At 31.2% G+C, this 26,817-nt stretch overlaps 1 protein-coding gene across 1 annotated transcript; it reads right to left on the bottom strand.

Annotated features, from left to right (window-relative positions):
* Window positions 1-13,737: 13,737 nt before the first annotated feature.
* LOC145240352 (L-xylulose reductase-like) lies at window positions 13,738-26,021 on the bottom strand. Its single transcript, XM_080103932.1, has 6 exons — window positions 25,947-26,021; window positions 22,180-22,334; window positions 21,307-21,349; window positions 18,558-18,722; window positions 16,893-17,010; window positions 13,738-13,841 (listed from the first exon to the last, which is right to left on the bottom strand). Exons 1-6 carry the CDS (start codon window positions 26,019-26,021, stop codon window positions 13,738-13,740), a joined length of 660 nt encoding a protein of 219 aa, XP_079960058.1.
* Window positions 26,022-26,817: the final 796 nt, after the last annotated feature.

Genomic DNA, 26,817 nt, shown 5'->3' with positions numbered 1-26,817 from the left:
GAATCCATGACTGGTGACAGGCATAGTTATTATATCATCGTGAAATAAGTATTCTTTTCATTGACAAAATTATACAAGAAAATTTACAAAGATTATCAATTTTTTTTTCAGATTAGCGCATATTTTCTAACTTCCTTAGCTCTATCATTAACCCAAAGTCAGAGTGGCAACCTTCCCACCCTCTCATAATTGCAAAGATCTTAAAACCACACATAATCGTCTTTAAAAAAAAAAAGGCACACAGGATTTATCTCCGATAGAAAAAAAATGGTTAACTGCCCTTAAACCGTCCTAGATTTCGATTTCAATTATTTGTACATATAATGCATTACAATTCAGCTTTGAGTTCTTTAACTTTTTTCTTTTAATGGATATATAGAATTTTTAAGGAATTGCAGCATATTTATGTGCATTTACTGCAGATTATGTGGAAACCATTAATTTTTGGAGATTTTCAGTAGCATATTCAGATTCCTTGTACAGAAATACACTTATATGGTAAATTTCATTGCTTAATCTTCTGATATGACATTTTTACTGAAAAAGTATTGTAAAAAATGTGACGAAATGCATATGGTCTTAAAGAGGAAAAAATATCCAAACATGTGAGGCACAAAAATAGCCATAACTTACTTGATTTTAATTTGATTTAAAAAATTTAAAAAGATTATTTCTTAGCTCATCAAGCTCTTTCTATGTATACCAATATTGAAATATTTTAAGGTATTTCAAATTTTTTCATGTGTATTGCTATTATATATATATATTTATTTATTTGTCTACAACATTCCCCTTTATTTGTGGGTCCAAATATGCTTAAAATAATTAGCCAAATTGTGGGGAGGGTGAGGATTGTAGATTAAAAAAAAGGGGGAAAAAAACAACAGCGCACATATCAGACCTTAAGGTTGAAAATCCAAATTTTGAATGTGTTTTATTTTTCATCTTTTGTGTTTTGAATTGTGAAATTTGTTGAATATGTTAATAATTATTATCTTTCAGATTAGCAAAAAAAAAAAAAAATTATACATTTTCATTATTTTTGCAAAAACCACTACTTTCAATCTTTGAAAAATAAATAATTTTTTTTTTAGTGAGCCCAGTATTGCTAATATTCCATTAAATAGTAAATGCTTTAAAGAATCAATACGAAAAAAGAAAAAAGAATCAATAAATAACTGCACACTTTGCTAAAAATATGATGATTTCTTTCTGCAATTTCTTGTTGATTCACCTATGGTGGCCCAACCGTGATACTCGATGGAGTTGTTTTCAACACATATGACATATATATCACTTATGAAAAAAGAATTGAACTCTTCACTTAATTGTGAAACCAAACATTAAAAATACATGGCTAAATAAGTTTATTTAGTCATATCCAGGCCTCCATACTTAATTTTAACCTATCATCATTAATTTTTTTTTATTTCGCTATGCAAATGTATAGAATGGTATAACAAGTTGGAATTATTTAAAATTCAGGTATATTCTTATTTAGACGAAAAATTATTTGGTTAAAAAACCTTTTCAAAAATATCTTAATGTTTTAACGATTGAGATAAAAATGGTGGTGGATGGTATCATTTTTGAAAATTTAAAATTCTATTAAAAATAGTAGAAAAAGTTTTATATTATTCTGCTTTTTACTTTTCATATAATAAAATTAAGGTTTTTATCTTTCTGGAAAAAAAAGTTGCTCAAGAATGGATTTTAATAGATTTTAATTTGTTTATAAACAACTGCTTGTTTATTTTTTCCATTTTTTGGTTGTGCCTATAATAAATCAACTTATGATGAATTTGGACTTAGTCTTTTGTTGTCCTGATTACTGTAAAAACACATTTTGAATGTGCCTATATTTTCTCAAACGTAAAAACACACTTGTGAAGGGGGTGATGTAAAGATTTTAGTCTTACTGGAAGTTTAAATCAATAAATATTTATTATTTTATTATTAATGCAAGCAGTGATAGACGTTTTATAAAAGCAAAATCAAATAAAGATAATTCAAGGAATCGGTTTTGGCATTGGAAAATAAACAAAATTTTCCAATTCTGGTACCGATTCTGATACCCCAAAAAGTTCCGATTTTTCTGATTCCCGATTCCGATTAATCGCCCCAACACTAATATATATATGTATGTATATGTATGCGCATGTGTGAGTATTATTTTTTAAACATTTTTCTTGCAGAGTCTTTCTGAAGTTTTATTTGATGCTGAACGCAAAAGGGAATCCGAAACTGACCCCAAAAAGTCGTATTCTTCAAATTCTGGTTTGTAGATTTGTATTTTCTTGTTTTATTTTTGCTTAAAATCTTGATGTTTCTGAGTTCAATAAGATGCAACTGAAGAAGGTCGGAGGTTATATTGGCCAAAAAAGTTGTGGCAATCAGAACAGTAGTTCGTATAATTCATGATTTAAAACATTTGGTCAAATAATAAAATCGTCATCTAAAAAATTCCAAAATTCTTATTTGATCCGTTCTGCTGAGATTAAATTGATCCAGTTTTCTTTGAGCGATTTTTGATTTATTCTTGTTTTCTTTTCTTCAGCGCCAACAGGAATGGGTAACATCCCGGGAAGTGGTAAAATGGAAGGCTTTGGAAATTCTCCTCAGCACCAGCCAAGTATGTTACTTTCACAGATTTCATAAATTACTAGTCTGGCACAAGGATACCACTTTTATTTATTCGATGGGGATGTAGACGTTCTTTATCTTTTGGGACCATGATTAATAATTATATTTGACTGCTTGTCTCTGAAGGTTAGGAATAATAACATCATAAAAAAAATTAACTTTATGCAACACAACTTTTTTTTATACTTCAATTCACTCCAAACAAAGAATATCGTCACTGACACATAAAAGGGTGAGGTGTAGCAACTAGTCTGGTGAGTTACCTGGCGCATGTTCTGTAAAAGTACTTATAAAACAAGCACAGAGATACATCTCTGCAGTGATGTGACAGGAGCTGGATCTTGACAAGCAGTGTGGGACTTATTAGATTAGAAATTCGTTTTTGCACCCAGTCCCAGAAGGAGAGTCTAGTGGTTGGTGCACAAGCCCAGATGTTGCAACAGTATTTTATTTACCTCCTCTTCTACAAGTCAGACACAAGGTCAGGTGTTGTTTTAAAAAGCCAACACACTCTGTTTTACAAAAAATGGCTAAAAAAAAGTAGACTAACCTCTTCTCAGACAGAACATAAAGCCTGGGAGGATGGACCACCTTGAACTGAACCAAACCATACCTCAGCCGAACAGCAATAAATACAATACGGCATAATCACATTGACGCACTAAAGTTAAGCAACATTGAGCCTAGTCAGTACCAGATGGGTGACCGATATAGAAATATCAGGCCTCGTATGTAGGGGGATGTCAACATCACCCTGCAAGAGTTGTGGAAACCTAACGTCGTCATTTCCCCAAATGAAGATATACCTGTGACTGGGGACCACTTATGAATTATGTATTATTTATTCATGATAAATTAATGATGTGGATTTTGATCACAGCATTGACCTTAAGATTAATTTGCCATTAATGACTATTTTTATACTCTTCAAGTAAATTCCAGGCTCCCCTCAACCCGTCATCCCACCTAAATAGTTTCCCATCTCTCTCTTATACTTATCTAGTTCAATAGTGGGTAATCATTAAAACAAGCTGGCGAGAAAGTGAGTAACCATTTTACATTAAATTCATATAGAAAATTGATCCACCTCTACACTCTAAAATGCTAATTAAGAACTTGTTTTTTTTTAAAAATTATTTTGTAGATATTTTTCCAGGCTGTTTTATTAGAGTAATTGGCATTAAATAGAGTAGAATTTCACGCTTTAATTAAAAAGCCTGGATATAATAGTTTTTGTTTGAATTTTGCATTGATTCTAAGAAATCAGTTTAATTCAACTCTCAACAAAATATCAACTGGATAGCTATACATATTTTAAAACAATTTTCTTTCTGAAAATTCAAAAAAAAAACATAACACCGCAATACCTTTTTGGTTCGATGCATCATGTTGGTAAATGGACAAGTTATAATTGAAAATTATTGAAATCTTTCAATATTGTCATTATTCTTTTTACCTTGTCTCATTAACTGTATTGCCATAGCCTTCTAACACAACTCTTTATACATTATGCACAATGATTCAAGCAAACTACAACATCATGATAAATTATTGTTTTTTTTTTATAAAAGAAATGGCTTTAAATATGTTATTTATTTTATTATTTTTTCTATCCCTTGTGTGATATTTTTTAAATGGCAGAAACAACTGGCCAACTTTTAAGGGACAGTCTTGGGAATTTTTTGGACAAACTGACTGAATCTCCACAGTCCAACCAAACGTTTCTGATTGATGCACACAAACTGAGCAACAATTTTGCGCCTGTGAAACTTGATCAGAAAACAGAAATATTAACTCAAACTTTGACAGATTCTCTTCCACGAGGTAAGCAACAGGTTTTTTTTTTCATTTATCATTTTGTACCTTTAAATTGAAAGTATGCTTAACATATTATATATATATAAGAAAATGTATTTATACAGAAATATATATATATATATATAAAAACTGTATATGAGTCAAACTCTGAATTTCTTTAGAATTCATTGGGAAAGTTTAGCAAATTGTTTTAATTATTTCAAATTACTGTTTTTGTTTTAGTGATTGTGCCGCAACATATCCCTGGCAAAGCAGGAGGTGGTTGGGATGACGATGCTGATGTTGTTCAACCTCATTGTTTGTCTTCATCCCACATATCAAACAATAAAGATAATCTGGCCAACACAGAACTAATAGATGACAGGTAAGTTTTAGTGCAAATCATTTATTTCTTACATTACCGAATAAGTAAAAATATTCTATATATTTTTAACCTTACCAAATAAAAATATTTTCCAAACAGTAAAATTGGAAAATATTTTTAAATAAATTATAAAAGTTGCACATTTTTCGAAGAGTTACTCAGACAAGTTAAAACATCTATTTTGTAACAAGAAAAAAACTCAGCTTAAAACTTTTGGAATTAACAATTTGTTTTGGTAGTTGTTTCTTGAAAATAATTTTAAAAAAGTAATTTAAATATAAAAATTTTGAATAAAAAGAATCCGTTTTAAAACCATATTAAGATGCAAATATTTCATTTAAAAAAATCATCTAATTAAAAAAAAAATAATTTAATTTTTTTTTAATCAAATATTTGCATCTTAATATGGTTTCAAAAACAATATATCTGTTTATTCAAAGTTTTTAATTTTGTTAAAGATGTTACTATAAGCTTTTTGCCAATTCTCATGAATTAAATATTTTTGTATTTTTTTGAGCAAAAGAAATAGATTATGTCATTGAAATGACTGTATCTTTTTGTGTATTGTTTAGGCTTGACTCTGAGGAATACAGTTTGCCCGAGTGGAATGAAGAGGATCAACTGGTTAGGGAGATGATACAAAACCCCCGACAAATTCCTTCACGCACTGATTTAGAAACATTCAACACTAAATGCCGTGGCCTTAACTGTGATAAAATTCTGAACTTGATCAATCACCATTTACAGACAGACGCAGCAAAGCACTCGCAGTTAGTAAGTATGAATTGATAAGTGTTCCGTCCCATAAAGACCACATGCTCCATTGTCTAGTGTTTTAAGTTTTACGATGGAAAGTGTAAACACTTCTCCAAAATTAAAACTCTGAAGACATTTTGTAATTGAATCAACACGTTTATTAAAAATGAAGAAGGTAAAAACTGAAAACAGAAAGAAAGAATAAAACAGAATTAGTGTGAAGCTTGCTGTGGAAGGGGGAAGCAGAAAATACTTAAAAATACATCGAAATTGAATAAGTCCAAAATATTAACGAAATAGAAAGTAAGAAATTAATCAAAGTCCTAATGTGGAAACAAAATGGATAAAACTTACAGCGAAGGTCTAACGTTGAGGAGAGGAAGGTGGAGGCGGTAGCAGCTAAACTCTTGTGGCCGTCAACCCATGGAAAAGTGAAAAAGGCCAGCCCCGGTGTTAGCGGTGAAGGGTCACAAGTTGTCCCCTCCAAAGAAAGGGAAAGATGAGGGGCAATAAAGAAAGAATGAGTCATGACCATAAGTTTTTTTAAATAAAAATGTCAGCATGTTCAGCAATGAATAATTTTATCTGCTTGAAAAGCTTGTTTTGAAATAATTGCCAACAACATGTCTTGTATTCTTGTTTTTCAGATATGTCTCTTCATGTTGGAATGGCTGTGCCGAACAGACTTTGTCAATCTGAATCTAATGGCTTCCTTCAGTAAAGATAACCTGCTCAACATCTACAACAGCATCTCAAGCACACGTAACGATAATGAATCGCATGCTGATCATACTGATGAGATGTTGATCAAATCAAAAGCACGAAAAGTAACTTGAACCCCATTTCTTCATTTTGTTATTGCATATGTATAACTATATATTACTCAGATAAGATGTTAATGTAATTGCTTGAAGCATTGTTTAATATAAAGGTAATCATTAGAAGACAAAACATTCACTGCATCCAAAAATGCTATTTAAAACTTTAAGAGTAATTTACAATCTATATAATTATAAAACTCAAATGACCCTGTAACGGGTGTTGTACCCCAACATCTGGTTTACAACTTCCGGTTGCACATGCATACATAAACAAATAATCAACACAACGATAAAACGCATTGTTTTACTGTGTATGTTTTCAGCATCCCAATTTTTTTTTTCGCCTTTAAATTATCCAAATAAATGATTGTTAATACTTTCTGCATTTTTTTTTTAGATCGTTCATTTCCGTATTACGTTTAAGTTATTTTAACACAATTTTCTTACAAATAACATACAACCATAAGAGCATTTTACAACAGGGATTTACCCACCGCCTTACTTTTTTCTTTAATTTATTCTCCATTTTTTAATACACCTTTCATAAAAAACATTCATACATTTTCTTCTACACTACCAACATAAATAAAAAACTCAGAAAATGTTTTTTTAAAATTTGCGTTACAAATAATCAATGCGACAATATTGTTTTACTGTGTACGTTTTCAGCGTCCCAATTGTTTTTTTTTGCATTTAAATTAAAAGATATATCAAAATTAGAATTTAAAGTATTATGGTATCTGTTCAGTGCATATTTACCTATAAGTATAGCAAACCACTTATAATTAATGGCTGTAAGTTTTCTTTCAAAAGTTTTATGTGATTATCTACTAGAGAGAATGTGAATATCTACTAGAGAGAATGTGAATATCTACTAGAGAGAATGTGATTATCTACTTAAGAGAATGTGATTATCTACTGGGGAGAATGTGAATGCTATACTAGACTACTATCTTGGAGTGCCTAAGGTCTCTCTGTACAGGGGTTTTTCATGACAATCAAGTTCTCTCGAGTAGGCATCCTATGTGAATAGTAAAGCAGATGTTCTAATAAATGTAAAGATTCTTATCTGCTAAAACATCTTTCTAATGCGTATAAAAACATCTTGAGTAAATTGAAAAAATGGACGAGAGAATGTAGAAGGAAATATTGAAAATACTTATTACTATTATTGTTTGGGTTTAAGCACAGATAAAGAGTGGGGAAATTATTGATAGTGGTTTCAGCTAGATGAGTCTTTTTTTGTGAAAGTCAGGCCAGGGAGACCATAGATTGGAGCTCAGACGAGCACTTACCATGAAAATAATATAGCAGAGACAGGCTCGCAATTTCTCTTCTGTGGGAAAGAAATTGCAGGGAAAAGTTGCAGGGCATCCTCCCTAAGTTATGAAGTCTATTTTGAACTCTAAGGCAGGATAAGCTGCTTCTAGGATGTGTCAAGAAGTTAAATTTAATTAGTACAGTATCATTTGGTTATTAAAGTATAAAATGATCAAAATTGTTATAAAACTACAAATTGTTGCTTAGGTAATGTTATCTTAATCTTTACGGAGAGCAACAACAAAGTTTAAGAAAGAAGAAAAAAATTAAAAAATGATGTCAAATGACCAGTGATTGAAATAGTGACCTTCAGATACATGGGGTGTGCAATAAGTAATGACCCTGACCCAATTTCCATAGTAGTAAAGCAACAAAACTTGGCACAGTTATTAGTCTTTCTCTACATATAAACCACCCAGAGTTATACATTTCTCCCACCGTTTGATGCAGATCTGGAGACCGTTTTTGTAGAACACCCCAGCTTGGTCCTCTAACGATGACATGACTTCAGAAATCAAGGCTGCATCATCTGTGAAAACGCTTTCCTTTCAAAAACAACTTCATGGCTGGGAAGAGGTGAAAGTCAGGAGAGTAGGGAGGATGGGGGAGGATTTCATAACCACACACCCATGCTTCTGATCTGGCGACATGCGAGTTGTGGACCGGAGTGTACCTTTGCTGATCTTGCCCTGCCTCTTGATTTTGATAGCTTTCCTTAATTTCCTCAAAAGAGAAGCATAATAGGCTCCTATAATTGTGGTACCCTCTGCCAGGAAATCTGTCATCACTATTCCGTCCTGGTCCCAGAAGACTGTGAGCATGACCTTACCAGCAAAGGGCTGCACCCTTGCCTTCTTTGGGGGTGGTGAGTCCAAGTGCTTCGACTGCATTGACTGGGCTTTGATCTCTGGATCATAGAGATGGACCCAGGTTTCATCCTGTGTAATCAGTCTTTTGAAAAACTTTGACTCATTTTCTTGGCACATCTCCAAATTCATCCTCGAACACTCTAACCTGACACTTCCAACTGAGCTATTGTACTACTTAAAGGAAAGACAGAGAAACAACCTAGTTGTGAATGTGTCTTATTTTTATAACACAACACCCTTCTTTTTAATTACAGAAAGAGACAGAGAATGTCACCTGCTATAAACTATGAAGTAGCTCGCTCTTTATCTCTCACTCTCTCTTCCTTGTAAACATTGCTTTTTCAGTTGACCATTATTTCATTCTCTAATTGAAAAATATTCTGACTGGGAAAAATCATTTTATGAAAGAAATGAAATCAAATTGATTTGTTCATTATTTTTAAAAACATGCTGCCAGGATCCACCCAATAAGCTGGTTAGTTAGAATCAAATATTGATTTGTAAGCAGAAATATTTTCATGACAACAAAGTTGAGAATCAGATCAAGCTTTACTTTATATAAAGACTAACTTTCATTAGATTGTTATATGGAACATTGTTCTTCAAAAATGCTTGATATGGTAAAAATTCTGAAAAAAAAACTAGATCTGCCTTTTTAAATCTGATTATAAAATTAGATTTGCATTGCAACTTTATTTCATAATGATCAGTTGTCTAGTGAGACGTTTATGAAATAAATTACCCATACAATGAAAACCTAGCAGTCACTAGATTCTTCCATCCGAACAGCACAACGAGTAGAGGGCAATCAAAGCTAAAGTCTGGATAACCAATTATGCATTCTTCTCTCGTATGCTTCATCTTTCTCTAACTTAAGTTTTTTTTTTGTTCCAGATAATCCGTACATTAGAAAAGCTGACGGCCCACAAAAATATTCTCCCCATGAATCAAAACGCAACCAAATCAAACTACAAAGATGAGGTTTCTCCAGAAGAGATGAGTCCCAGCCTTGACTCACAGGTTACGAGCAATCTGCCTGATACCTATCCAAATATTCAAGGGGAGCACGAAGAAAAGGATAATCCCTTAGACGAAGGCAGCTTGAGCAAATCTGTGTTTGATTTCATTCGGATAGAAGAAGAGAAATTTGAAGCAGAGAAATTGGCCAAGAGTAACCCGGAAGCGATGAGTCCCTCAGGGCTTAAACCAGGTTCATCACCTCACAGCCCGAGTTTAAGTCTTTACTCGAGGCTCGACACAGAGCTGAGTGATGCGTCTTCGCATCCATCAGCTGGATCAGAATTCTCATTACTGAATGATGATTCCCTTGAGACAAATGAGAACTGATGCAGAACTCAAACATGTTGTGTTGGTTTTTAATATATATATATATACAAAATGAAGAAATGAAAAGAAAAATTAAAAAAGAACAGACAAAAATTCATATTTTTATGAGCAAATTGTGAATATTATAACACATTTTGTGCATCTGAGTGAAATTTGAACAACCGGTTCAGTTACAGACACTGCTTCGCGCGCAAAAAAAGATTCAATCAAAGCTTTCAGAACTTCCAAAATCTCAACAGCAACTGTTTCTTTTTTTTTACTAATGTCATCGATTATCAAGGCTAGAAACCACTCAAAGATAATGGTTAAAAAAAGATGGATAGATGAATGATGACAAATATGAACGATTGAAAATGATTAACAGAACGAAAAAGAAAAAAAAATTGATTATTTACACAAACAGTTTATGTCAAGTATTTGTTGACATTGGATTTGAAGACGATTTTAACTTACAGGTAAGCAACCCTGTGGTAATCTGTTTCACAGGAAGTTCTTGGACAGAGACTCTGTTCATGGAAATTCTGTTTGATTTTAAGAGGAAGAAAATAAGTTCTTTGCAGTCATTATTTCATTATATCTCCAAGTTTTGACAAAACAAACCTATCAGTTGATAAAGTGTATTTTGGAGTTTTACGCATTTCGGAGAAACAAGAATCAAACCCAGGATCAATAGCAAATGAAGTGATATTACCAACTTAAAACGTGTTGTTTCAAATAGCGAACCAAAATGGGGATAAATTATCTGGGGAGAGATGGAAGGGAGGTGTAATATTCCGTGGTTAATTTCAATGTTTTTCATTTCAACTTTATACTGAAATAATGTTCTGTAGATTTAAAAATAAGTTGTAGGCTTGTTACGGCATGGAAATAATAACTGATACATCAGAATAAGGAAGAAAGGTTTATTATTTCCTTCCTATTTCATCAGTTCTGATTGCATCAAGAGACAAATTTGTGTTGTCTATCCATGTAACACTTAATCATTGACTAAGTTTTGACATTCAAGTATTTTTTTAACTTCTTGCATCAAATGGCATCACGCCCTGTCTGGAGCGATTTCCACTAGAATAAGTCTTAAAAAATCTTATTTAAAATTACACCTGGATATTTTTATAGCACCGATAAATAATCATTTTGTGGATAATCGTCAGCTTTTTTAGAGGGCGTTGTGGATGTCGATGACTGCTTGTTTCTAGTGGAGATTTTCTTCCCTTTTTTTTATCCATTGCAGGTGCATTTGTTTGTGGCGTCAGAGTTTGTCGGATTGGGCAAATTTTTTTCCACAGATTTCACATTGGAACGGCTTTTCCCTGATGTGAATCCTCCGATGATTCTGGAGCGTGTTGTTCCATGCAAATTTCTGGATGCAGAAGTCACATTGAATGGGTTTTTCTCCGGTTTTATCTTTGTTACTGAGCTGAAAGAACACCTGCTACATCAGTATAAAGGAAGAAAGAAAAGTTTATTACAATGGAGAGTACAGTAATGAATATACATACACAGACATTAGTAAGATGTTACTAATGTCAGAAGCTAGATTCTTTTCAATCCTATGCTCACTTTACGTCAGGGAAAAAGGATCCTAGGATAATCTCTTATAGTAAAATCATAAAATGCCAAATTTGCTTGTCGAAAATTTGATGCAACGATTATTTCGAGTTCTTAAGGGTAAAGAGAAATTGGATTTCTGTTCATCTTTATTCTCTATCATAATATAAGAATAGAGAATCTGAGATGCATTTATTCAAGGTTTAGAAACGAAAATGCTATTTCAAACTGGAGAAAATGCTGTTTCAAACACGCATAACAGAACAAAAAAAGCATTATTTCAAACTGACGATAATGCTATGTGAAACTGAAGCATCACAGATCAATGAAAATACTATTTTAAATTGAAGCTGATAAAATGACAAAATGATATTTAAGCTGAAGCTTTACAGACTGAAGAAAATGTTATTTCAAACTAAAGTTTGACAGACCAATGAAAATGTTATTTCAAACTAACACATAATCAATCGACAGTCTCTTATAGAGTTGTATTGCTGCACCTTAAAGTCATCTTTTTGTGGTTCAATAAAACTCAACAATCAATTCTTTTGGATTAATATTGTCAATTTAGTTCATGGCCATAAAGTGAAGGATCATTTCTTTTGTTATTTTTTACTTGAATATCGAAACTGGTGCTTTATTTTAAAATTTTCAAAATAATAAACTGACTGTGGCTTTTATATGTTGGCCTTTGTTTTAATTTGTATAATCTTAATAAAACTAAACATCTTTGATGGATTTTTATACTCTTTTCATCTTGAATATTCTTCCCACAACGTTTCGGCTGATGCCACCTTTGGCCTTCTTCAGATGTGTCTTGTCGGACTGTTTATGTGTAACTTTGAAATCTGTACAGAATTTCAAACTGCAATCTATATTTATTCTACAAGACATTGTTTTCAGTTCGTCAGCCATGACCAGGTAGAAATCTTAAGTAATCCTTAATTATATTCTTAGTATCGCCTGTGTGTAACCATGTGTTCCCCCGCCCACAACAATCGCCAATCTCAACACCGTTTCCATGTCATCGTCTCTCACTGCAGTAGGAGCAACCGCAATGGCTCACAAACATAAAAAAAATCACAACACATATTCTGCAAATATCAGTTGTACTTTGCATGTGTGTGACATGATTAACCGTCTTACCGCTAACGTTCACACCTTGGTTGATGTCAGGTCATCTCTGCCTCCTAAACTTTTCTCATCTGATCCAAGCAGCAACCTGCAATCGACTATCTCTAACTGAAAAATTGTTGTAAAACTGTCACAAAACTAATTGCCACCACTAAAACTCTCTGTGAACTACCTCTGAATATTTCGACCTTTATGTCCGGTTTTTTGGCCACCATAACTTGATTAACAATCCTAGTTCAGATGATCTTTGTGTGCTTTAGTGAACCACTTACTCCCAATTGTCTTTCTACTAACCTTGCTTCTTATACTTATTTCCTCTTTTTATTTTAGTTTTTCCACTCTTTTTGTGTGTCTTAACACTTTAGGGAATGTGAATAGTATCACTCTTGCTATTCTTCTAATCAGAGGACGGTAAGCAATTAGCAAATTATGATTGCAGCAAAGCTAGAAATTTGCTGGTTGATACATTAGATAAAAAAACAATTTATGATATTCAATCATAAATTGTAAGAAAAACAGTTAAAAAATATATATACATTAAACAATTGGGGGGGGGGAACAAAAAACAATGGAAGCGTATGTTTGTTGGTTATGTATCCATTTGCACTTTTCCTTGACTGAATTTTAGCTTTCTGCAAATGCAGTACAACCGAAAAGACCAATTTCTTTTATGAACGTTTAACTGGATGTTTTTGCATTTTGAAATTTAAGCCATTGGACCTAAAATTCTGAATATTTTACTTCTTAAAAGGAGTTTTTCTTTCACCTTTCGGATTTAGAATGAGGGGGTCATTAGCCATGCAAAAATGTTATTCCGAGTTTTTTTGTTTTAAATTGTTTGGAATAATATATATTTATTCATGCATATATATATATATATATATATATGTATAGTTCACAATGAGAATAGAATAATGCATAACATATTGGGAATAGTTCCCACTTTCAAAAAATGACAAAACACGCAGAGGAGAAAATTTTTACTTATATTGTTTCAAAGTTTTGCATAAACACAATTTTTTATTTTTAGCACCATAATTTTTGAACATTTTCTGGAAAGAAGACTTAGTAGAATCGTTCAGAGAAAAAAAAAAATGGAATCCAAGTCAAAGATTTATTAGCAACAAAGGGTGCCTCCATCAACAGGATGAACAGAACCGGTGGTTGACATGGATTTATTGCTCAGCAGAAACAAAATGGTGTAGACAACATCTTCAACCTCTGGAAAAAAAGGCACAATTAATAACTCTCCATAATAAAGACCAATGTGTGTGTATGTATATATATTACATATATAATAATACATATATAATAATAATGATGATGTATGTATGTGCAAAAGATTTAGCATTTTTGTAATGAGAATAACAAATTTTAATTTCCTTAATATTATTTTTTATAGTTGTTTTCAAGTGTCAATAATACCAATAATAAAAACCATTATTACCTTATAAATTTATTAATCTATCAGCGATGACCAAGTAGAAGTCTTGCGTAATTTTCAATTGTATTCATTGTACTTCCCACACCGCACTAAAGATTGAACCTTGGACCTCCAGAAAAGCTTCACTTAGAAGTGAATTGTACTTAGATACTTTATTCATTATGTCACTACTAAAAACAAAGAAAGATTCGAGTTTGGTAAAAAGATTCCCGAGTTTGACAAGATACACAGGAAGACAGTTTAAAGTTACAGCAACCGAAACGTTTACAAGTTTTGACATAAATTTTCTTGAATTAAATATTCATATAAATATTGTTGGCGCAGCTGAGATAAGTAGGTCCAGCAGACGAGCCTCGTTCTGAAAAATCTTGACAGTTAGGTTGTATGAAATGTGACACCGGTGCTTCGTTATATTTATAGCAATAAACGTTCAACATTTCTTTGAATTTTTTTCTTTCTTTAATTCTTGGAATTAAAAAAATAAAACATGTTTTTTTTTTTAACTTTTAGCTTAACTTGCTTTTATATTTCACCATTTCGTTTTTTTAGTAATAAATGCTTCTCTACATTAAAAACCGACCTTGTGTCTAACTCTGCCCACGTGGGGAGGCAAGTAAATGGGAAGTAATATGGCAGCTGAAAAACTTTTTTTGACCACCATAAAAGCATTATAATACATTTAAACCCTGAAGAATTTCCGCCATGCGCACTTGTTGTTCTAAGTTAACTAGCCACTACTTGTGTTTCAAACTTAAAAAAAAAAAAAGCTTTAAAATAGTAAAAACACTCAAGCTTTTTTCGTTTTGGAAAAGAGGTTTCAGGCGCCCCTATTATCCCAAAGAACCAGCTATGTAAACACTTTGCAATATTTTTCAATAATTATTTAAAACAAAAAAAAAGATTTCTTTACAATCAATTTTTATTTAAAATTAAGAAATTATTTTCTAAAATATTTTCTTTATATGTGTTGACATTTTGTTTTTAAGCAAAATTAAGAAATTAATTTTAAAAATATTGTTTATATCCTTCTTTATTCAAAAGGGTGACTTTTCGGTAGCTTCACCAGTTGTTAACCTAAATTTTCTGAATATCAGAACGAGGCTCGTCTGCGGGACCTACTTATCTCAGCTTGACCATATTGTTAAACTATTTTCATGTCAAATAATAGGGGGATGGAGGAGGATATTATGAAAACATAATTTTTAATCAACATTTCTCATTCTTTTTACATCAGAATTGGAAATTTTGAGAAAATTCAATGTTTTTTTTACATGGTAGTCACCACTTATCAAGGCCCGGAAGCCACTCGGGGGATAAGGGTTATTGCATGTATCAATGGGACAATATCGCGGTAATCATTAGTAATGGAGATCTGATAAAATGTCTTACTTAAGGGGGCGGTTTATCAGGAATTTATTGATGTTGGACTTGAAAACATCCAAGTTGTAGTCAGGTGGGAAACAGGCAAACGGAAAAGAGTTTCACAGGCGTGCACTTCTAAGAAAGAAGCTTTGCTCATGGAATCTACGTTTTGATTTAGGCATAGATAAAGAGTGGGGAAAATTATTGACAGTAGTTTCAGCTAGACGGGTGTTTTTTGTGAAAGATTGGCGAGGGGGGACCAGAGATTGGAGCTCAGACGAGCACTTTCCATGGAAATAATGATAAAACAATGACAGGCTCACAACGTCTCTTCTGTGAGAGAGAGGTTGCAGAGAAGAGAAAAAGGCATCCCCCCACTAAGACACAAAGACTATTTTGTACTCTGTCAAGGCAGGATAGGCTGTTTTTAGCAGCTACTGCCCGGATATGGCAGCAGTACTCCATCCTTGGATGTACTTGGCTTTTATATAGATAGAGAATTGCACCAGCAGTGAGATATCTTCTGGAATGGTAGAAGGATCCTACCATTTTTCCAGCGACCTTGGCAACAGACTTGATGCACGTGTTCCATTTCAGAGTAAAGGTCAATCCCAGATGCTTGTCAAAACATGGAGCCTCCCCAAGACGAGAGCCATCCATTTCAATTGATGCCAGATGGGGTTCAGAGCGTTGATGATGTAAAGATAGAAGCTTGGTTTTGGATGCTTTAAAAGTAACCAGCCACCTCTTCCCCCACTGTACCATGCGCTCAAGATCAGAGGAGAGAGAATCAGAGAGAACTTTGTCATTTACGGCCTTTGATGTGTTGCCATAGATGGTCGTGTCATCAGCATAAATGTCACAAATGATTTAAGTATGTGTTTTGGGAGATCATTGATGTAGATCAGGAAAAGAGTTCGGCCCAGGTGGACCCCTGAGGGACTCCAGCATTAATACTGTGGGCCTCTGATTTCTGCCCATCAACCACTACTCTTATGAGCCTATCAGAGAGAAATGATTTAATAATTGAGAAAACGTTTCCAGTTATACCGTAGCTGGAAATCTCGTGAAGTAGACCTTGTGCCATACCTTATCGAAGGCCTTTGATATGTCAAGAGCAATTGCCCTAGAAAGGAAGCCTTTGTCGAGAGATTCACTAATCTTATGAGATATAACCGTTAGCACATCTGCTGTAGATCTAGCAGAACGGAAACCATATTGCATGTCACTAAGAAGGTTATTTCTGCTGAGGTGGTTGACTATTATGCACTGTTAGCTAGTTAAGCATAACAGATCAACAAAAATATTTTAAGTGTGACAGCCGATAATCAAAGTTCTGTTGGAGGTGCCTGGATGCATATAAAAGTATCTGCCCATTCAGCAATGAAAATGCAATTTCAAACTAAAAAATAGAAAAATCCTTGGGGGTGGGGGACAATGAAAAAAGCTAAAATCTTTTAACTTACCAGCGAATTTTTTCAATGGAATTCGATTGAGCATGGCTTCAGATTTGGCTGGATCACTCCAGTAGGTCAAGCCCATCTCTGTCAATACCACAGTTGGGTTGACACAATTCACACGAATCTAAACCAAAAAATTCAAAATATAAGTGAAGTCTTATTGGGGCATAAAAAAAAAGATCATGATTCACGACTGTTACTTTGAAACATTTTGTAAATAAAGTTATAACGTTGAAATATAAATTAAATAATTCAAAACATGAAGAAGCACTTTCTGTTGCTTTATTCTTTTCATATTGCACTAATTGGGTTTACTTTACATTAGCATTATAAGCACACATCTATTATAAACACATACACATTATATATATATATACAGGGTGACCCCCCCCCCCAAAAAAAACGGGCCTCAACTCTAATTAGGTTGAGACATTTTCTAGAATCAAAATCATCTAATGGATCTTGATCAAAATTACAACAAGGATTCCAAACATAAAGTTTAGTATATTCTGTTATTTTAAATTTCGTAATGGAACTTAAAAGTGATGCAAAACTGTTCTGTTCGGAAATTAATTTGACTTGTGCTGAAACGAGTATTCTTCTTCGATAGTTGTAGCTAACAAGATAGTTACCATAGTAGTGGTCACCGTTTGAATACTTGACCCCTGTTCATCTCGAAGGACCAAATGAATGCGAGGACATGTGTTCTGTTTCTTTGGCTGCATTATGCACGGATGTTGACTAATACCGCCTTGCTCGTTTATTTATTGCCGTCAAGTTGCATTGTGATATTTAGATTCAAATGATCTCTTATTCAGCAACAAGAACCTGCATCTAGGAATCACTTGAATGCTAGATACCACGTTGTTCAGTGACCATTATCTGAAGAGCCTCGGATGCTGCCAGTTTAGATCTCCATCTATTTCAATATAAGTGACGCAAAAAAGACGGAATTCTGGTTTGGTTGTTTTATGTCATACCAACCCTTTTCCAGTTCTTTAATGCTGAATTCAGTCATTTTTGTAAAACGTTTTTATACTTCAAGTTCTTTATATCTTTAAATATTTATTCATGGTGTTTGGTTTGCTTGTTTTATACAGAAACAAAAATTTTGTTTAGCTTTGCAGAACATGATTGAGTTTTTCCATTATAAAATATTTATCAACATGATGTATCGCACCAGGACGGTAATGTGGTGTTAAGTTCTTCAATCTTTGAGGTATAACTCATCTCCAGGAGAAGAAAAAAATTTGCACATACAGGGTGACCCCCCCCCCCAAAAAAAAAACAGTGGACATTCAATTGTTTTTCTGAGCATTTTACAGTCAATGGAGAAAACAAAGGCCAAAGACCCTAGTGTTTTGATGTGATGTTTTGAATATAATAAACTAGTTATGACCAAAGTTTCATTTCATTCGGACAAAACACTAAGAAACGAGGCCTAATTAGAGTTGGGGCCCGTTTTTTTTGGTCACCCTGTATTCTTTTTTTTTTTTCCCCTACAAGACTTGATTGTCATAATCTTCAAATAATTCCAAGCAAACTACAACATCCCCCTTAAAATTTTACACGCTTTAAAGTTCAAAGTTGACAACTGAAATGCTTTCCTTTGAAAAGAGATTATTTCAAAATTTGAAAAGTTTTAATGAAATATATGCTGGTCACACGCACCCCAAAAGGTCCTAGTTCCAAGGCCATAACTCTGGTGAGTGCATCAAGGGCGCCTTTGCTGCTACAATAAGCAGCATGATTTTTCAGTCCAATAATAGACGCTTGGCTGGAGACATTCACGATAGACCCTTTGCGTGAATCTGCAATCATTCTTTTCACAACCACCTGAAGTGCACAAATTTTGAAACAATTTTCAGTGAATAGAATTATTTCATCAAGAAAAAATATCCAAAATGAAAAAAAAATGTGTGATAAATTTTTAAAAACTAAGAGAAACTGCTAAAGAGAACATTTTCTTTTTAAATTGGTCATGTTTATTGATGGCAATCATCTAAATATATATTATGCACATGAAAATTATTTAGGTTGACAAGAAAGTTCTTGCGGTTTAGATGAACATATCTTGGCTTAAACAAAAGATTTATTGATCGCAATAAGCACCATAAAAATGAACACACTTTTGCCAACACAAACAGGTGTATTTATGTCAATAACATAAAATCTTGTGTTCTGGTGGTGATGAAGTCACAAAATATTTTAGGTTTACATTTATTTTCTAGTAGTATATAAGTGGCAATTATTTAAGTATGTATTATAATACATATAAGATTAGATGAAATATTCATAATAAGAACTAATATATATATATATATATATATATATATATATATATATATATGGCTGAAGTTTCTTTAGGCATGGAGTCAAAAAAAAAAAAGTAAATGGCCGCCAACAGCAGGGAGACCCAGCAGAATTTCGACTATGATATTTGCAAGTTATTACAACTAGCCGAGCAAGGAAGCGTTTAAAATCAGTTGAAATATATGACCACAATTATAACCAGCATGGCATCTGAAAGTTTTGGTTATGTATTTTAACTTCAGTAATTTAAAACTCCATCTGTTATTTATGATTGCGTTGTTATAGTTTTACTTTAAGTTTAAATCTATGAGTCCCATATGATTTTAAAAAAAATAATTTGATTAGATTAAATGATCCAATAAATGAATCGACTCGATAAGAACATAGCAATTTTATTATTAATTTTTGAATACACGCGCTTCCTTTTCATTGGCTGACTTGCAAATGGAAAAAGGGGAATGATTAATTTTGCAAAAAAAAAAATAGGGGTCTGATCTGATGAGCAAGAACCCCAAAATCGACAATGAAGACAGCAATGATCATTGAGGATCACCTAAATGCATTTGAATATATTTTTCAATGGCTTATGCCACTTAACACAGGAAAATCCACCTGACTACAACTGGGATGTCTTTAAGTCTAATATAAACAAATTCCTGATGAACCGCCCCCCCTTAAGTAAGACACTTTATCAAATCTCCATTACTAACGATTACTATCCCATTGATTACTATACACGCATTAACCCTTATCCCAGAGTGGCTTCTGGGCCTTGATAAGTGGTGACCTCCATGTAAAAAAAAAAGTCTCCCTGACCAAAACAGAGTCCATACAAACTACTTACTTAAAGATGCAACAATTGGAATATTTTGTTTTTTTTTAGTCATATAAATTACATAATCATTATATATATATATATATATATATATATATATATATATATATAATTATTATTATAATAATATATATATATATAATTATTATTATAATAATATATATAATTATTATTATAATATATATATATATAATTATTATTATAATAATATATATATATAATTATTATTATAATAATATATATATATATAATTATTATTATAATAATATATATATATATAATTATTATTATAATAATATATATATATATAATTATTATTATAATAATATATATATATAATTATTATTATAAAAATATATATATATACATATTATTATAATATATATATATATACATATTATTATTATAATATATATATATATATTATTATTATAATATATATATATTATTAATATTATAATAATATATATATTATTATTATAATATATATATTATTAATATTATAATATATATATTATTATTATAATATATATATTATTAATATTATAATATATATATATACATATTATTATTATAATATATATATATTATTAATATTATAATATATATATATATATTATTATTATAATATATATTATTAATATTGTAATAATATATATATATTATTATAATATATATATATTATATATTATAATAATATATATATATATTATTATAATAATAATATATATATATTATTATAATAATATATATATATATATTATTATAATAATAATAATAATATATATATATATATATATTATAATAATAATAATAATATGTATATTATAATAATAATAGTATATATATATATTACAATAATAATAATATATATTATAATAATAATAATAATAATAATAATAATAATAATAATATACATACATACATACATAGCAATTAAACATATTAACTTGCTTTCTCAGAGTTTTACTAACAGGCTTTTATTTATGAAATGCAGACATTTTTTTTTGTTTCAGAAAGCTTTATAATTTCAGACATTTCTCCAACTCTCCTGAACAATAGCCCACTCTAATAATACAAAACTAGTGACAATGGTGAATAAATGTGTTTATTTTTCATTTTTTTCTAAAAAGAAATTGATGCAATGTGTTGTTAACCAAAAAGAAAATAAATGACTTTTTTAGTTTGCTTATAAACAAAAAGAGTTAAAATAACCTTGAGAAAATTAAGTTTTTTTCTTGAAGATTCACAGAAATATCAAAGTTGACTTGCCTGTGATACATTCACTATTGCATTCAAATTGACACTGAATGTCCTGAAAGGTTGAAAGTCAAAATTATTCAAATACACATTATGTATTAAGACGTCTTTAGTTATGAGGCAAATACAATATAATAGCAAACACACAAACTATAGTTTTAAAAGATTTTAAAAGGTGTTTTCAATAATTATTCTTTAAAAAATATAGCACAAAAAGTGTTTTCAATAATTTTTATTAAAAAAAGCCCTACTAATTTCAATAATTTTTAATTAAAACAAGACTGAAAAAACTTTGCAATGATTATCTATATATCTATAAAAGTGAAAGTGTGTATGTACATTTCCCTACACAATAACTGTCAATTTTCAGTTTACAGACTCAATATTTAATATACAGGGTATGGAGATTTGGGAAAATCTTTGTAATCCATTTTCGGCCAGAAATTTGGCTGTTAAGGGGGTCAAAGTTTAACGATTTGACCTTTGAGAACTCTACCAAACTCCTCCACCAATTTTGGGTATAAACAATTGAAATTTTAGATATAGGTTCCTTGGACATAAATCTAACTTAATAACTTGATTTGAGCCCAAACAATAAATGTGTATGCTAACTAATAATGTGGAAATCAAAAAAATTTTAAAAAAAGGAAGGCCAGAAATTATGTATATGTGGACCAGTTATGATGATGTCATCAGAAGAACTAATGAACATGATGGAAGACTGTTAAATATGGACACCTCTAACCAATGAATGAGCTTGAAAATAAGCAATTTAAGGAAAATGGGCTGTAATAATTCTCCTGTCTAAAAATAGAAGTTCTTAAAAAAAAGAAAGAAAAATAACTGTGGAAACCAAATAATTGAAAAACTAATAACTAAACTTACTGCTCAAAGTCTTCTTTCTTAGCTTCTAAAAACGAATTCAGGATACCAATGCCAGCGTTATTGACTAGAAGATCAATGGGTCCAAGGGAGGTAACTGTGGAACAAGTTTTGTCCCAATCACTCAAATCACACACAACGGCATGAATTTCAGGGCACTGTAATAAAAGAACATGTTTCAGGACAAAAAAAAAAAAAAAATACACACACAAAAGAAAGTAAATTTATTCAATGGAACAAAAATAGACTACAAGATTTTCTATGTTCTTTTCTGTGACCATGTTGGTTATTGAAGTGATACCATATTGAATACTGAAGTTGAGGCCCAGCAGAGCAGATTCTGTAGAACTTCTAAAATAATACATTTAAGTGAAAATAAAAAAAAAACAAAGAAAAAACGGTTCAGCTGTTTCAGAGTCTATAGGGAACAAGTTTACACATACAAGTTGGATGTTTTTGTTTTACCGCATATCAACCCTTTTCAGGTTATTTAATGCCGAATCCATTGATTTTGAAAAAAATTTTTAATAGAATATATTTGTTTTTTTTCAAGTCAGTTTCTATTTAACCTATAGTTGGAACCCTAACAGGTACTACAACTCCGGGTCAGAGTGGACCTGGGAGCAATGGCAATTAAAGGGTGGCTCCATACTCCCCAAAGCCTGCAAGCTGGGACCTCACCATCGGATATAATTTAAGGTCATATCCAGGACCCATATATACAAAGTGCCTTTTATATATATAGAGATATGACATTAGCAAGTATGATAAGTTTTCTCGTTGAGATTATTTAACTTTTTTTTAAGCACATTTTTAACATATTATATAAATAAATAAAAATAAATAAAAGAAAAACATGCTATCAGGTCCAGAAGCCACTCGATATTAAAAGTTAATGAGATGGATGAATTGTTAGTTGAATGATGAATAATATTTTTTATTTTTTTATAACATTTTCACCCCAAACAAAGCACAGTGCCACTTTGATGGAGGGGGCTACTATCAGGGAAATAAGTTGCAGGGATACTATGTAGGGAGTTGAGCAGCAAGATGTCTGTTTACATTACACTTGAACTTCTGCATGTCAGTACAGTTGGGGAAGCAGGAACCCGGAAGGGAATTCCAAAGTCTAGCAGTTCCGGGGAAGAAACTATTAAAGTAGAAGGCTTTCTTACATCTAGGGATCTCTACTGTGTAGGGGTGGGACTTTGTTGTTTGTCAGGGGTATTTACCTCAAGGGGGTACAAGGGCTTGTAGTTCGTCAGAGCATTCACCATTAAAATACTTGTAAAACAGGCGGAGGGATGTAACATTTCATCGATGAGACAGAGGTTTAAGATTAGATAACAGTTCAGGACATGCCAGGTTGGCGACTTTCTTTTGAACTTTGTCCAGAAGTGAGAGACTAGTAGCAGATGCAACAGCTCAAATGCGACAACAATACTCCATACATGGGCGAATGGTCGCCTTGTAGAGGTATAGGATACTTTCTGGCGTAAGTAACTTTCTAGCATGGTAGAGAGAGCCCACCTTCTTCACAGCGGCCTTGGCAATGCTCTCAATGTATCTGTTTCAACTTATGTTCCTCGTGAACATTAAGCTGAGGAGTTTGAATGAAATACTTTCAGTTAATTTATCTTTAGCCATAGCTATTGGTGGTTGGTAAGGTTTCATGTAATTATTAAAGGAAACGAGCTTAGTCTTGGCAGCGTTGAATGTTACCATCCATTTCTGACCCCATTCCATTACAGACTAGGGTTGCCGCCATTGCCTTAGATATGTCTTCATTTGTTTTCTCCTCGTGCTGTTATACAGTGTGGTGTCGTCAGTAAATACACCTATCTCAGAGACTATTTTATCAGGGAGATCATTTATGAATATCAGGAATAATAAAGGTTCATGACCGACCCCTGAATTACACCTGCATTTATATCGAGCGCACCTTTTGTATATATTAAACAGATAGGAATACGACTTCACTTTATAATAGATAACTGGGTTTGTTGGCTGACTCTCATTTTGAACTACTTTTGCTGGCAAGAAGTTTTGATTCAATATTGGAACCCTAAACCTAGGTAAATAATATCAATTTCCAATAAACTATTAATGTCCCTTTTTAGTGTATTATAATCTGTGAGATTTTAAGATAAATACTTCATAATATTAGTTGAATATCTGAAAAAAAAAATGTCTTTGAATTCATATGGCACCACTAATAAAGATTGAAAATTAGAAGTTTGTCAAATTAAATGGTCTAATGCTTTTAAGTGTTTACGACCATAAAATCATTTATGTAAAAAAAAGGCATAATTTAATTTAAAGTTAATTATTTTTTAATGTTACTGATAATTTAATATATTTTAATTTAAAAAAAAATCATAAGTAAAAACAAACCATAAAAAATTAAACAAGAGAAAGAAAAATGTAAATTAAGACAATTTAAGGTAAAACTATTTTTAAAATAGAATTTTGCATTAAAATTTTAAGAGATTTAAAAGATGTCAATGCATATATCTGATAATAAAATAAAAATAATTCCAATTATGATAGGAATGTTCATAAAGATAAAAATGTGAAGCGAAATAATAAAAACAGTTGAAAATTAGTAATATTAACATAAAAACAGTTGAAAATTAGTAATATTAACATAAAAACAGTTGAAAATTAGTAATATTAACATAAAAACAGTTGAAAATTAGTAATATTAACATAAAAACAGTTGAAAATTAGTAATATTAACATAAAAACAGTTGAAAATTAGTAATATTAACATAAAAACAGTTGAAAATTAGTAATATTAACATAAAAACAGTTGAAAATTAGTAATATTAACATAAAAACAGTTGAAAATTAGTAATATTAACATAAAAACAGTTGAAAATTAGTAATATTAACATAAAAACAGTTGAAAATTAGTAATATTAACATAAAAACAGTTGAAAATTAGTAATATTAACATAAAAACAGTTGAAAATTAGTAATATTAACATAAAAACAGTTGAAAATTAGTAATATTAACATAAAAACAGTTGAAAATTAGTAATATTAACATAAAAACAGTTGAAAATAAGTAATATTAACATAAAAACAGTTGAAAATTAGTAATATTAACATAAAAACAGTTGAAAATTAGTAATATTAACATAAAAAAATTGAATGAAAAATTGAATGAAAATTAGTAATATTAACATAAAAATAGTTGAAAATTAGTAATATTAACATAAAAACAGTTGAAAATTAGTAATATTAACATAAAAACAGCTGAAAATTAGTAATATTAACATACAAAAATTGAATGAAAAATTGAATGAAAATTAGTAATATTAACATAAAAAAAGTATTACATTCATAAAGTTTAAATATTTAATTCTAAAAATTGACGTTGCAAGTTAGAATTTAATTACATACTTAAAATTTATTTAATTCATATGAGAGAGAAAAAGGAAATGGAATTAGAAATATTTATTGAATAAAATCCATGCAACATCTACAACTTTAATAATGAACTGACATCTTGCTGCCCAACTCCCTACATAGTATCCCAGTAGCTGTTGCCCCTCATAGTAGCCCCCTACACCAAAGTGGCAATGCGCCTTGTTTGGGATGAAAATGTAATAAAAAAAATAAAAAATATTATTCATCATTCAACTAACAATTCATCCATCTCATTAACTTTTAACGTCGAGTGGCTTCTGGACCTGATAAGCATGTTTTTTTAATTTATTTTCATTTATTTATATAATATGTAAAAAAAAAAAAAATTATCTGACCTCTGCTACTAATGTTTTCAGGTGTTCTTCAGTCCTGCTGAGGGCATAGGTTTTGGCACCACATTTCGACAGCATCTTTGCCACATCTCGTCCAATTCCAGCATTTTTTAAATAAGAAAACAGAAAAACAAACAAAAAAAATTAAATTAAAATATACAACAATTATCTTTTCCTGAATTATAAACATACCATAATGTTATGTAATTCATGCACCAAGGAGAGCCTCCAGAGCCAACAGCCTTGTGTCAGCCTGATATACGTGAAAACAAAAAATAAAACAATGAGATCACTTAACTAGTAATATCAAAGCAGAGAATAAAAATTGAATCAGCCTATAAATAGTATAACAATTTTATGACAAACCTTATTTGTACATATGAGGAAAGTTCTGTTTGTTCTATTTGCCCATAATGACTACAGATAGAACAGCTACTACACTTTGAAATATTTGCACAAGACATAAAAATTATATTTTAACAAAGTACGAGACATTTTCTAGTCATGCTGATAAAGGATGACCAACAACACCCATTTTCTCACACTTTAGAAAATGTCTATCGTACTCTTAATTAGAATCATCTATGACCATAATACCACATTTACTCCAAGTGCCGTCCTACTAAGAAATTTCTCAAATCATCCAAAAATTTTATTGAAGATAAACATAACGTTTTCATATCAGTATATACGAGCAATGCATGAACCTTGCGTCAATATCAAGGTCAAATTAAATTATTATCTAACTTTACTTTAAATGTAAGAAGAAATTCAACTTTCTTTACTTATTTATTTTTTTTTAGGAGTGCAACATATCGCCAAACGAAACTCATTACTGTCTGATAGGTTTTGAGACATAAGTTACTTTAACGAA

Source organism: Euprymna scolopes, chromosome 19 (genome assembly GCF_053919585.1).
Source record: "Euprymna scolopes isolate OS-2025 chromosome 19, ASM5391958v1, whole genome shotgun sequence".
NCBI lineage: Eukaryota > Metazoa > Mollusca > Cephalopoda > Sepiida > Sepiolidae > Euprymna > Euprymna scolopes.
This window is presented reverse-complemented; position numbering and strand designations above follow the sequence as displayed.